Here is a 14,584-nt window from a genome sequence, read left to right as displayed (position 1 = left end):
CGAAGACAATGTGACGATCACTGTAGCCATAGATCACATGATTGAGAGTTACTGTCTGTTAGTGACATAGACTAAGTGAAGGCACGAGTCAGTGAAGTGAAAATGTTTTAGCACCATCTTTTAAGAAGTTAAATGCAATGCTGCAGTCTGAAGACAAGTGAAAAGAAATTAAAAAAAAAAAAAAAGCTAAATACATTTCAGCTCAGGATCGTGTAATGTCATTCCTTGCAGGAACTTTAGATTCAGAAGGTGATAAATTGATAAATGTGACTCTTGATATATCAAGGAAAAACAGCATTGATAGCCACTTACAGTCCAAATTTCATGTAAAATGAAAGACTTCTGCAGAGGCTGAAGGTCAGAACAAAAAACAAATGATAATGTCCTCGGTGTTTAAAAGGACCACTGAGAGCAGTTTAACAAGAAATGCTCATGGAAGCATTCACTGCTGCCAGCATACCTTTGGAAAACATTGATAATCCAAAACTAAGGGAGTACTTCAACAAGCACGTGCCCAATGCTGGCAGCTTCCCATGTGCAAATAAACTTCACCAGGATTATGTACCAGGGGTATTGGCTTGCATGTTCAGTCTACAAAATCTGCATTGACAGAATATGAATCAATTTTGATTGTAGCAGACAAAGCAACAGATGCACAGGATAACTGTGTACTCCACATTTTATTTGTACCTGAGAGCTAGAAAGGCCACAGTGACCCACCTGTTTTTTCAAGCAGAGTTCAACTTGGGTCAGTAAATTTTGCAAGTGAAGCACAAGCTGTTGTGAAGGTTGTTGTAAGCTATGGCTTATAGTTTAACAAGATCTCAGCATTTGTCCGATAATGCAACATACATGTGTAAAGCCTTCTTTGACGTGCTCCATGGAATGATCCCCAATGCAATTCATGTTACCTGCAGTGCACACACTTTTCCTTTCTTTAGTAAATAATATCTACACCTTCCTGATTTGAATAGACTGGTTTCCTCCTTTAAAGAAAATGTTCAAACATTGTCCAGGCCATAACCTTTGATACAGGGAGTTCATTGCCAATCAAAGCAGGGAGTCCATTGCCAATCATACAACTATGCTGCTTCCACCAGAACCAGTGCTTATAAGGTGGAATTTGTGGTTTAATGCAGTTTCTTAACATGCCAAAAATATTAAGTACTATCAACAATTTGTGTGAGAAGAGCTTGAAATCACATCCAGCACAGAGTGCACTCTTCAACTACGCAATCTCTTTAAAACAGGGTGACATTGAAGATTAAATTAAATTTGTGGCTGAAAATGCGATCTGGTTCTTAGAGCTTCTAACGTGGTTTGAAAGGCAGCAGGTTTTCATTTACCAAGCACGCAACAAGCTGATGGATTTGATAAGTTGGGCTGAAGATGTGGCATCACAACTTTCAGATTGTCAAACTGAAAACCAGCGCAGAGAACTGTTCCAGTTAATAGTTGCAAAGTTAAATCAGTACTGCAGGTACGTTCAGTCATTACCACTGAGATTTAAACAACAAGCTGCCTACTTTTTTTTTTTTTTAGTGCTTTTCCCATTTTTGACACAGATTATGCATCTTTTGGAGTTTTGATCCTCATCTAATTAAATCAATCCTTGGATGGCAGAAAGAGCATGACAATGAACGTGGTGCTTACATGAAGTTTGTCAAAGAATGCCAGATATCTTTGAATATAACTTAGTTGTGGAATTCTGTTTCTGATTGGTTTCCACATCTCTACAACTTGGCAAAACATTGCCTTTCAATACCAACCAATTCAGTAGATGCAGAACGTGCGATCTTGGTTTTCATACTACAGAGACAGAATATGTCAGCTACAAGTGCCTGTGGATGCTGCATGCTAGTAAAAAACTAAAATGAATTGTTTCTGTTAAAGTTGGCATGGATTAGTATTCTAAACTTTTCGTAGGATGCTACATATAAAAAATAAGTTACAATGCATGTTATATATATTTATATTATAATAAATTAAAATCTAAAATTAAATATATTTTTAGATTTTTTTTTTAATAATATAAATTATATTATTTAATTTCAGCAGAATTTGCTTTTAAATTATATTGTATATGCCTCTCTGCCAGTCAGCAGCAAGGGGTGGGGCTGCTGGGAAATGTCCCCGAAATCAGCTCTTTGTGGTGCAACCAAGCCACAAAAATCGGTTGGTTTTCCCGCGAGTTAAATAGACCCCTACTGATGAGTGGTATATTCCTGATGAATGAAGGAAAAATTTTTCAAATTATTATTATTTTTTGGATGGGGAAAACCACTTCCCCTCTGGCTTTAGTGTTCACATTGTATAAACCTTGCAGTTGAAAGCAGAAGGATCAGTCTATCTGGCCCCTGGGTGAGTATACACAAAGTGTAGGAGTGCTCTTGTGGGAAGGGGTGTCTCCTCATACAGCCACTGGCTTGGGCACAACTTCCCCTCTGTTCTTTAGTTAAGGAAATAATCTGCATTTTGTACAATCTTTCTGAGAGTTAGATTTAACAATTTATTTTAAAAAGGTAAACAAAACTCAATGAAATGCTTTACATTCTTGATCGTTATCTACAGCCGTAAACTAGAGACTCTGTGTGGGAACTGTGGATAGGTTAGTTCATGACTTGGGTCAGCAGGAAAAAAAAAAAAGGAACTATGGGGGAACTTCAGCTGAAAATTGTCTCGACTAATCCTAGTCACATGCACTTAATTGCATATTTATACAGTAGTAGATTTAGCTGCAGCATTTAGCAAGGGCTTCACACACTGTGCTAACACAATTTTGTTTAAATTGCACATGCCAAGTCATTGAAAGTCAAGGCTCACTGGCTTGTAATCTTCTTTCTTTCTTTTTTCCTGTACACAGGAAGGTAACATTAATGGCTCTTTCTTAATGCTTTTCTGTTTGCCCGAAGTTTTATAAAGTTTAATAATCCCTATTTACTAGATAAAAATTACTGAACATGATTTTCTTCAGTGATATGTAATAAAACTGTTTTAAAGTGTGTATGTTTTGTAGAGCACAGTGAACGTTTTAAAGGTGTAAAGAGAGGAAGGATGATCTTCAATTAAGGCGCTAGATTTCTATGCAATGAATCTAGACTCTACTGAAGGCTTTTGTGGGTCCTTTAACAAATTGCTTTATCATTCAGTGACTCAGCTCTCATCTGTGAAATGAGACTGTTTCCCTGCTTCTCACATCGTTGACACTTACTATACTGCTGAAAAGCATACAAGTACCTGCATTGACTAGTCAATGTACACGCATGTTAAAGTGCATGACATGTCCAAGTAGCCTCTCTTTGAAGAGCGTTTACTGTTAACAATTACATATATTCTGTATCCATTTCATAGTCTTGAAAATATCTTTTCCTCTTGGAATATTGTACACTGGTGGTGCAAAAATGCAATGAAATGAATGTTTTGGGGGCTTCTAAAGATATTGTGTATTGCAAATGAGGGGTTAGTTAAATTAAGGGAAACGGGTCACTCAATTTTTAAGCATAGAGCTGTTGAATAACATCTGAACCTCTGCATGGTTCTCAAACTAATTTCAAATGGTTGCTTCCTAATAAATAAATATAATGCATAACCGTTAAAAACTGGAAAAATAGACTTTGGAAGGTGGATTCTGACTGAAGTTATGCATATTGTTGCCTTTGTATGTATACGCAATGTACTTGGGGCCTGTGCATGTGATCTCAAGTGTGTGGCATTAAAATCTGGTTTTACAAGTCCATTTCACTGCCTTTGTTGCAAACTTTATTATTTTTTTGCCAGGTTTGCTTGGCACAGTGTTTACAGAGATGTGGTCCCTACCTCAAGGAGCCTTGGAATAACAAAGATAGTGCTTAAAATTAATGTAATCCTTCTAAGCTTGTCCTCAGGCTAAAAATTGTTGACACTGGTTCAGTACTTTCTAGGCTATTCTGTATTTAAATAAGAAGAAAACATAGAATAAGTGCAGATACCTGACACAAACCCCCTAAATATGGTGGATTCTTCCAAATACAATACTGTACAATCAGCAAGTTCCAAGAATATGGTGTTGGTTGTCAAGGAAAAAATTATGCATCAGTTATTGCCAGTGAAACAGAGGAAAAGTAGCTGTTTGCATATTTAATGTTTCAAGGTTACTTTGCCTGTAGATGCCCATCTGTCCAATTTTAACATGAACATATCCTAAATCTAGTAAAATTACTAGCCACAACATTTTGGCTGGCATAGATAGCTTCATTCTTTATTACTGCAATACTTGTTAAATATAATAATCAAATTTTTCTGTTTACTGTGTATTTATCTAAAAACAAGATGCAGTTGTAATGACTATTGAGTTTCTGGTATGTACGTGGCCATGGGATTTGAAAACTTGTTAAAACTTTCTAAGTAGCTGTCAAACAAACACATAAATGGTCTATTCAAGCTTTAAATGTATAACTATATTTTATACAGAGATCCTACAACTAACACAATCTGACTAAATACAAGAGTAATTTTCTTAGTTGCAGAAATCATGTATTCTATAATCATTTATATCTTGATTTTAAATATATTTTAATGATCTAATCTTTTCTGTTTGCGACTGCACCATTGCAAACAGACTTGCTTATAAACAAAACATTCTTTCTTTTTCCTAGAATTGATGTAACTGAAGTTCAGATAGCAATAATAATCCTCCTTCTGTTATCTGCATGTGGTGGAACAACTATGTGGGACTCTAAGGTAAATAAGCAGTCAGACTTTTAGTTCTGTATTTGAAGCTGTTGTGCAAGTATATTAAGGCTTGGTAGTTTGTATAGTGCACTATATTTAGCTTGTGTAGCACTTGTCAAATCTTTGCCTTTTTTAATCCATATATAACATGCATTTTTTCCACTGTATACCAAAGTGGTTTTTTATGCATAAAATAAGAGCTATGCAGAGGGGCAGAAAAAACTCCATCTGCCATATAGGAAGTTTAGGTTTCAAACTAAAGAAATGAAAGAAATCTTACCCATGAGGATGTGGGGGTAGATATAAACTAGTTACTATACAGTTAAAGTGGACAAGAATTTACCATTCATCACGTGCCCCATTGTAACTGCCCATGCTTGCTCTTTATTAGGGGTGTGCAAAATGGGCCGCATTCAATTTGGATTCAGCCCAAATCGGAGACAGTGATTCGATTCATTGATTCAGATCACTGTCCCGATTTCTATTTGGCTGAATCCAAATCTGAAGATTCAATGCTGATTCAGAGAATCAGCGATTCGGTCGTAGACACAGCTTTAAATGTTTTTTCTACATACCTCAAGGTACCTGTGCAGCTCGTGAAAGCTGCTATGTGGGATGCTCCATCCACCCCACCAGGAGCACAGGGGGCCCTCCCATGTGCTTGGTGGTGGACCTGGAAGTAGACTGAAAGTACTTCCAGTCCACTTCCAGGGTCCTCCGCTGAGTGCACGGGGGACCTCCCCTACCTTCCTCCAGCTCAGTGATTTGGCTATGGGGAGACCCTAGGTGCCCCCTCAGACCCAGAAGGCACCAGTCGCCAAGGCGGGAGGGGGGTGGTGTCTGGTCCACTTCCGGGTCTGCTGCCATGCCTGCTGGGGACTCCCCCACATTCCAGTGGCACTCTCCATCCACCGGAGCATCTCAGCATTCATGAGCTGCCTGGTACCTTGAGGTATGTAGAAAAAACATTTAAAGCTGTGTTTATGTCCAAATCGTTGAGTCTCTCTGAATCAATTCAGAGGGTTCCGATTCAAATCAGAGAGATTAAAAGGTCTCCTGATTCAATTGGGAGATTCAGCTGCTGAATCAGGCCAAATTGCCGCCAAATTGAATCACCGACCGAAGCTTCGTGCAGCGCTACTCTTTCTCTTTGGTAAATTGAAATTAAATTGGGGTAGCAAAGCACTCTCATAGAATGTATATCCTGCCAACTATCACAAATCAGCTGATGCATGGTAATGCAGCTTTCCCCTCCTCAAATAGGCTTTATTTTGTTCTGGAACAATAGTTTTATTAGAAACCATGAATGGAAACATTAGATTTCATAAGCTTAACTCATTGATTATTCTGTCTTGTTGTAATTACTGGATTGTTCTGACATGCAACGAGTCTGTCGCATTTTAAGGAAAACAAGTCTGTTGTAAAGCAGTTTCTACAAATTTATTGGTACTCCTTTTTTTTTTTTTTTTAACTCTCTGCTGCCTTTGGAAGTCACTTGAAACTGCAGTAAATGCTAAAAGGTAAATATTTAATGAAAATGTTTTTGCATTATTCGTATTATCCAAATATACCTTACGCATGCGTATTCACGTGCATGCACACCCACTTCCCCCCCCCCCCCCCATCATCTAATCTAAATGCACAGCAGTCAGATAGAATTACATTTCCTTTGGTTCTGCAGCATGCTGACAGATAAATTATCTACCTTTTTTCCTCTGCAGATTTCTGACAAAACAATGTGATATTATTAGAAAGTAGAGAAAATTTGTTTTTAAAGAGCTTTGTAAATACAGACACTTTACAATTCAGCTACACTTCAAGAACTGAAACCGCTATGCTTCAAGTACTTCCAACAAAAAAAAAAGTGCTTTCATTTTAATAGATCTGCACTCCTGGAATTGTTGGTTTGAGTATAAGTTTCAAGTAAAAGGAAGAGTTAAAATAAAGCCATGAAAATTTGTTGCATAGATTTCTGTAGTGGAGGAACTTCTTTTTTCCAAGCGTATCATCCTTAATTTTTTATTTATTTATTTTTTTAAACCTCTTTTCTGCAAGATCCCTTGGGTAGATCTAAGCCTGAAGACTCTCCCTGTTCTTGGAATAGTGTGTGGAGCAATATATTCCTCTTTCAATTACTTTAGTGTCATCTTTGGCGGAGGAGTTGGAAAGAATGGATCTACAATAGCAGTAAGACGCTTTAAACTGTTCAATTATAAAAATCCCCAGTCAGTGACCTGGCCAGAAATACTGACTTAAGCAAGCCTAGTATGTTTGTTAGTTCTGTTTGATATACTTCAACATTGTTTTAAGCCAGGAGTGCTCAACCTCTAGCCCCACAGGTCAGATGAGTGACATGGGGTTACTCTGCAGGCCAGTTCAAGCTCTGAGCACCAGGATCAGATGGTGGTGCCTGGCACCACCCCCTCCCTGCCCCTTCATGCACTGGGATTTGGCCTTAAGGGAGCGACACCACCCCTTCCTGCCCCTGTGTGCCAGGATTGGAGCCTGGTGGCCCAGCACTGCCTTCTGCCTTCAGGATTGGGCCCTAGGGTTCTGGCATCACCCCTTCCTGCCCCTGTGTGCCAGGATTATACTGTGGGGGCCTGGTGCCACCCCCTACCCAGCCCCCCACACTGGAATTGGGCCATGGGGCCCAGTGCTGCCCACACCTGGCCCTGTGCACTGTGATTGGGCACCTGATCCAGTGTGTGGGGCCTGGGGCTCCCCATGGGTCTGGAAATTTAGCAGCTAGAGAGCAGTGGGGAGCCCTGTGGGCCAGATGCCATGGTGCCACAAGCCAGGAGTTGAGCATCCCTGGTTTAAGCCATAATACATAGTTAGCTAGTCAGATCTCGGGTGAAATGGTCACTCCATGGCCCATTTTCTGTATACCCTTGATTGGACCTCTTGTATTGTCATGGAAACACCAATGAATGTTGAGTGGTATAAACAAAAAAAGCCACCTCAAGTGGTGCTGTTGGATAGATGCTCAGGAGTTGTGATTCCATTTGATTTCAGTGTGAGTTGTGATTGGTCACTGCTTCTAGAAAGTCATGGCAAAACACTTTTTTTTTTTTTGCTTTTGTTTCAGGGAACTAGTGTTCTTTCACCAGGTCTCCACATAGGATTAATTATCACCTTGGCAATTGTGATCTATAAAAAATCTACAACTCATTTGTTTGAAAACCACCCATGCCTCTATGTCTTAACATTTGGATTCGTGAGTGCTAAGATCACACAAAAATTAGTGGTAAGAAATCCTGTCAGTTGTTAAACTTGGCATGTGTTGAGTGTGTCGGACTGTGTTTTCCTTTCTTTCATAAGAACCAATATGCAATTTTTCTCTCGGCTCTGACAATGTACTGCATTCATTATTGCAAACCTAACCTAGGCCTTTGTCTTTCAGTGGGCACCCTTAAACTAACTGTGGTCCGCATCAAATTCAAGATGCAACATTTAAAGTGTGACCAATGAGTACATGTATTTAGAGTTTAAAGGCACAGCTATCTTTTTTTTGTTTCTCTTGAGGGGCAAAATCTAGTAGTAATTCACTTATCCATAGTGTGTTTTGTTTGGCGTTTTTTGTGTTTGCTTTATTTTTGGCTGTCAGAGCTGACTTCTGTCATTGCCAGTAAAGCACCGGCTGGAGAGTTACAATCTCAGGTTTAGTTAAATTGAATTTATTTACAGTACAATATAACATTTTAAGCTTACATCAATGTTCAATGCTATTCTAACTTCCTGTAAGGAAGACACTGCAAACAAGATGAGATTTTTTTTCTCTCTACTAGATTAGAAGCCACTATACCACCTTTTTCAGTTTTATTCTAGCTGTAAATGCTTTGGAGTTTGGAGTGTATTTTGTTTTTTGCACCTGCCCCCCACCCCCTTGTGATTTGTATAGGCACAGGCTTTGAGTCTCTTCTCTGTCTCAAAGATTCAGTGCACAGCTAAACAGTGAAATAGGGTTGAGGCTGGAGATCTTGTTTAGTTTTCAGTAAGCAGGTCACTGACTCCTGCTTTGACTTCAGGAGCATATACAGAGCACAGGACAAAAAAGGGTTGGCTTCATAAGGCTGGAAGATGTACAAAAAACTAACAGCAGAGCTAGGAGCTACCCAAAAGAGTAAGACAGTGTCTTTGGCAAAGTTCTCTGTCCAGTTCTCTGGTTTTTATGGCTGGGATGGATCCAAATATGGTGGCTTGTGGTTAAATAACATTTTACAAAGGTTTTTAACAGATTGGACCCCCCCCGTCCCTCCCACACACAAGATTATAGAAAAGTCGGGGATTACATTTACAGGGAAGGAAGAATGATTTCTATTTCTAGTTTTTTGTGTTTTGTTTTCTGTGTATATAGCCTCTTCCATTCAATCTTTTCTATACTGGACGTAACACTCATTTCTTCAGGACCTTGTTCAATCTCTGTCTTGGGGGACCGGGCTGGGGGAGGGAAGTGTGCAGCCAGGGTTGTGTTTTACAGGTGCACACACACAAATGTATTGGGCATCCTACAGATAATTACTGTACTTTGCAGGCAGTTTTAGTTAAAAACAGAGGAAAAGTAATCCTCTTTCAGTTTTTACAAAAAATATTTATAAAGTCCAAAAATTAATTCTTGTTTCATTTTTAGTTGTTGCATCAGTCTTTCAGTAATTACTTTCTCAGTGGCCACATTCAGAGGGGAGGGTGGCACCTAAATGCTGTATTTTAAGAAAGCAACATGAGTTTAAGAATCATTGTGACATGAGAATTTTGTACTTTGTAGTGTGACTTGTAAACAGCTAATATTGTTAAATCTAAACATTTTTTTAGAGTGATACTATTCCATTTTGCTTTATTCAACTATACTTTTCTTGTAGTTGGTGTCCTAGTTTTGTTGGTCACACATAGGAAGCTAACATGATGGCATCTCTCTTCCTGTTGTGGGAGGAGACTCACCTCTGTATACTTTGACATAATTATAAAATGGTGCCTAGGAATAAAAGCAGAAGCAGGAAAGCTGAAAAAGATCAACCTGTAAGCAGGCCTGGATTAGAAAGGCAGAGGGAAAGGGTGAATCTTGGGTTTAGGCAGAAGATGCTCTTTATGGTGGCAGAACCCAGTGTCTTTTAAAATAAATTTCCTTTTCAGAAAAATAACATATTTTCTTGCATACAACACCCACCCCCAAAATAAAACGGTTGTTTTTTTTCCGGAGTCATGGCTGGCTGTGTGATGTGAGGTTAGTCTTTCTGGAAATCTATACCAGATACAGACACATGTGGTTTGTGGCACCACAGACCTCTTTGCAGCACCACAAACCCCATGCATGCCCAGCACATTAAAACATGCCCTGCCCTGCAAATTTGTAGTATGAGGGCAAAATTCACTACTGGGAAATCCCAGTAGCAAAAAAACCCCCCAAAACCCAAAAAGCAGCATGGCACACACCACAGGAGTATGCGCCGACAGACACAGAGGCTTGGTCTTCCAAGGAGACACTCTAGCTGTCATCTAGAGCATCTCCCCTCCTTTCACTCTGCCCCAGCTCTTCCAGCATACTGGGAGCCAGGAGAAGCTGGGAAACAGCAGTTTGACTGAAGCAGGGCATATTTCCCCGCACCAAAGCACACGTGCAGGTGTGTGCGTAGTGGCACAAATTTGTGCCACTATTATTTTTGCTGCTGCAAGCACATGGCCCTGCATGTGGGGACATACCCATAGTGTCCAGGAAGTGTGGCATCCCAAGAGACAATCTGGGTGAGGTAGAAGGAACTTCCCGCCATACCAGTTGTTTCATATGTTGGCACAGGTGATGTTGGCCAAAGCTAGGAGGGCTGAACCTGGTGCCATGCAAAGTGCGGCACACCAGATTATTACTGGGGAATTTAATTTTTTTAATTGCACCAAATTTTTTGCCATAGTTTTGAGAGGAAAAGAGGGTAAGAGAGTTGGGGTACCTGCATACCCCCTGTCTTGTGAACCCCCCTGTGTTTTGCGTACCACAGGTTGAGAAACTATGCTTTAAACTGTTAACTGTCCTTCAAGAGCTTTTATTTACTTGTAGTTCCTTTTTTCTTCAAATAGTACTTTGTGTCCCCTAAATTTTCTTTGCTAAAACTTTTTAACTTTAGACATTGTGGGTTTTTTTCTTTAATAGGTGGCTCATATGACAAAAAGTGAAATCTATCTTCAGGACACTGCATTCATTGGGCCGGGGCTTCTGTTTTTGAACCAATACTTCAACAGTTTTATTGATGAATATATAGTTCTGTGGATTGCATTGGTAAGCATTTTTTGTTGTTGTAAATTTTAACTATTTAAGTGGATTCAAATGAGTATTTTAGAGGTTCAGTTTTATATAGGGATATAGTTGAAGTGGTGGGTTGAAGACTTCTCCCACACTCATTTAGATTTTTCTCTGATTTAGCTGTTTCTATATAGAGTAACTATAACTCAAGGTTTTGAGCTAGAGTTTAGGACCAATCCTGATTTATTTACATTAATGAATTTGGGGTATATTTTGTGTATAAAATAACCTAACATCAAGTTTTTGATTTGCATGAATCAGTAGTGAGATATATATATATATATATATATATATATATATATATATATATATATATATATATATATAGCTAAATTGCAGTATCATTTTTAAAACGTAACAGTATGTGGACCTTTTGGTGCCTTATGCTCTTCTTTTCATTTTGTAGTTTATATCCTTGTTTGATTTACTGAGATATGCCACTGGAGTGTGTATGCAGATTGCTGCTCACCTACACATACATGTCTTCAAGATTTCATCTCATCAAGCACCTGAACAGGTTCAAAACCATAGTGACTGACTAGTAGCACAAGGAGAAGAGGAGAAGCAGTTAGGGGAATATTGAATGAAGGATATATCTTTTCAGGAGTACAGATAACAAACTTTTCAAGAAAACAGGCAATGAAAAGCTTGTTAATTTGCTCAGATAATATCAAATGTGATTATTTAAAAACATGAAGTCCTGCAGATTCTACTTGTGATTCTTATTTTTGAATCGGGATAGAGTTCTAAATATATGCTAGAGAATGCAGTTGTTGGTTTTGATCATGAGCATCTGATCTGAAACTGACTTTCAATTATGTACAAGCTATTCCTTAATAGATAGATTATTTTACTTTTGGTAGATGGATACAACTGCAAAGTTTAAGTACTAACTAACTAGAATTCTTAGAGCTGTGTGAGTTCACAAAGGAAAATGGCCAACATTTGCTCCTTAATTTTTCAGTTTCTAAGCTTTGGCAGAATATTGCTATAAATTTAGTCAAAGGCTTCCACATACATAAAAAAAAAAAAAAAAAAAAAAGCATAAATTATTTTGAAATTAACTTTGGTATAAACAGTTGTCCAGGTGCTTGCTGCTGCTGCTAAGATGATATGGTGTGTGAAGTCAGTGGGAGATCAGTATCCCACAAGCCCAAGCTTTTTTTTTTTTTTTTAATTAAAAAAAAAAATGCTACTAGATTTAAAACTCCAGAATGATTTGAAATGTTCTTTGGGATACTGGAAACTGAGGAAGCCTAAAAATCTAAACCCAAACAAGCTGCTGCTATTGAACATATTTATGAGTGTTCTGTATTTCAAGATCTGGTCTCTAGTTTTCATTTATGATAATTTGTAGGTTTGCTTGTTGATACTTAATCATTAATTACATGATTTGCAGGTAGAATTGATCATTTGACATTTAAATAGTATTAATATTAATGGGCTGTCTGTATCACTATCTGTAAAATTGAAAATGCAAAACTGAAGGTTAAGTGAGAAGACTGAACATTGGCCCATAAGCTTAGAGATCTGATCAAGATCCTTTTTCACTTTGAACATGATAGTGCAATATGAATGTGTCATTTCCTTTGAAATATATTCACCACAGATCTTATTTTAGCTCAGTGGTAAAACAGCTTGTCTGCAGCTATATTTCAAAATGAATATATTATCTAATAGCCAAGTATACATTATACCAGGAATCTAATCTAACTTGTTACCACACTGAGCCTCAACAGATTTGTTTCCAAATACTGGATAGAATTTCCTAAGTAAATATATTGTCAAACACTGTCCAACATCAAAGATAATACAAAAGCTATGTGAAAAAGAGAGAGACAAATCAGAATATGAAACAAATTGGCAGAGATTTGTTCTATAAAATATCTATCATGTGTCTTCTAATGATCTAGCCTTATCTTTGCCAATCTACAAGTGAGCATAAAAAAGCAACAATAGCAAAAAAACAACAAACCCCCTCCCCCCTCCCCAAAACACTAGAGACAAAAGCTATTGTTCACTGAGCATTTACACCATACCAGACTTGTAGTTAAGGAAACAGGATAAAGGCCTAATAGCCTTTTAAAATATAACCTTAAGTACTTTTCACAACAAGAATCTGTTTCTGTAGAAATGGAGTAATGAAGCTCTTGAAGATGAGCTTTCTTCAACATGTTCAACTGACAAATGAAAGTTGACATTTTTCCAACCAACTGCCTTGCATATGCAGGGATCTGGTAAACTTGAAAGAGACTCAACTTTGGGAGAATGAGTTTTTCCATATCTCCATTGGGAGAAAATCCTGCATGAAAAGAGGCTGTCTGACCTGAAGCTGTACTGATGCCAGAAAAATGGAATTGAATTCACTTTTTTCTTGCTGCACTAATCTGATGATTGTTTTGATCTCCTGGCTATGGCATAAAAATTCACCTACCTCTGAATAAATCCTCTTTATTTTCCCAGTAAACTGGACAAAATTTACATGAACATGAATATTCAGTTCACTTGCTCAATTATATAAAGTAAAATTTATTAATGACATCAGTTTTAGCAGTTAGGTTTGTTTTCAGTGAAATTCTTTAGTGTGTCTAAATACTGTTAGTGAGAGAACTACTTAAAGAGAAGGCCCAGTGATATTTTCAGATTAAGCAGGTTCCTCACCTGTACTTCCTATGTAAAAAAAAAAAAGTGCTTTTTCATTTCAATTTAATAGAAAATGTTGAGTAAACTTTACATCATTACCTCTTGATCCTAAAGAGACAGTTTAGAGTTTGTCATAACTAAAATGTATAATTACGTGTAATTATGTTAAATCAAGAACAATTGCTTAGAAGCCGCCAAAGATCCACACGCTTGAAGTATGTCATGCTAACCTGAGCCATTGCTGAAGCTCCCTGAATTCTTATTTCACTAATTCTGAGCCCCAGTAATTATGGAAGGGTGGCTGTTAATTGCAAACAAGCAGTTGAGTGCTCTCTAAATAGGCCATCAGAAATTGCTGCTCTAGAGAACTAATGTTGCTCCTCTACTCTATCCCAGTTTTAAATGGGGACTGAATTGTTCTGGCATCATCAACAGCTGGCCTAGACCTCCCTATCCAGAAAATAGCACGACACTAGCACTCTGAAAAATCACTGGTTCCATAATCCAGCGAGTAGTCAAAAACTGGGGAAATTATCTCCAGATGACCTAGTTCCATCATGTAAATGCTAATCAAGGGACAAATTAAATTGTAGAGAATCTGTATGGACTGGTTTTGGAATACTTTGCATTTTTAAAAATCTTCATTTTTCAGGGCATTCTAGAAAAACTAGGTATGTTACTCCTCCTCTCCTTATTTGTATATTACTACAGAATCGAAACTTTAGCTTTGATAACATGATAACATTAATTCCTTGGTTATATATGGCTGTTGCCTGCTTAATGCCATTAATTAAAATATTTTGGGGTTTTTCTAAGTTGTATGTGCATAAACAATTTTTTCTGTGATGACAAAAATCTGTATTATGTAATATACACAATATAAAGAATTTCTTCTAAAACCATAAGCCTTTATTAAACTGCTAATTCTTTCAAACAGCA

General features: G+C 37.9%; 1 protein-coding gene across 2 annotated transcripts in view; it reads left to right on the top strand.

Annotated features, from left to right (window-relative positions):
• Window positions 1-14,584, top strand: part of CHPT1 (choline phosphotransferase 1) — a 33,200-nt gene that overhangs the window by 17,265 nt on the left and 1,351 nt on the right. The window contains exons 4-8 of one of the 2 annotated variants that reach the window (XM_014608504.3): window positions 4,635-4,719; window positions 6,766-6,897; window positions 7,802-7,960; window positions 10,853-10,978; window positions 11,409-11,519. In XM_014608504.3, the coding sequence (XP_014463990.2) occupies window positions 4,635-4,719; window positions 6,766-6,897; window positions 7,802-7,960; window positions 10,853-10,978; window positions 11,409-11,519 (613 nt within the window). Of the gene's footprint in view, window positions 1-4,634; window positions 4,720-6,765; window positions 6,898-7,801; window positions 7,961-10,852; window positions 10,979-11,408; window positions 14,551-14,584 lie in introns of those variants that run through there. The other variant, XM_014608497.3, reaches the window with a different exon arrangement.

This window comes from Alligator mississippiensis, chromosome 4 (genome assembly GCF_030867095.1).
Source record: "Alligator mississippiensis isolate rAllMis1 chromosome 4, rAllMis1, whole genome shotgun sequence".
In the NCBI taxonomy this organism is placed as follows: domain Eukaryota; kingdom Metazoa; phylum Chordata; order Crocodylia; family Alligatoridae; genus Alligator; species Alligator mississippiensis.
The sequence above is the reverse complement of the archived record's forward strand: the minus strand, read 5'-3'. Positions and strand labels throughout refer to the sequence as shown.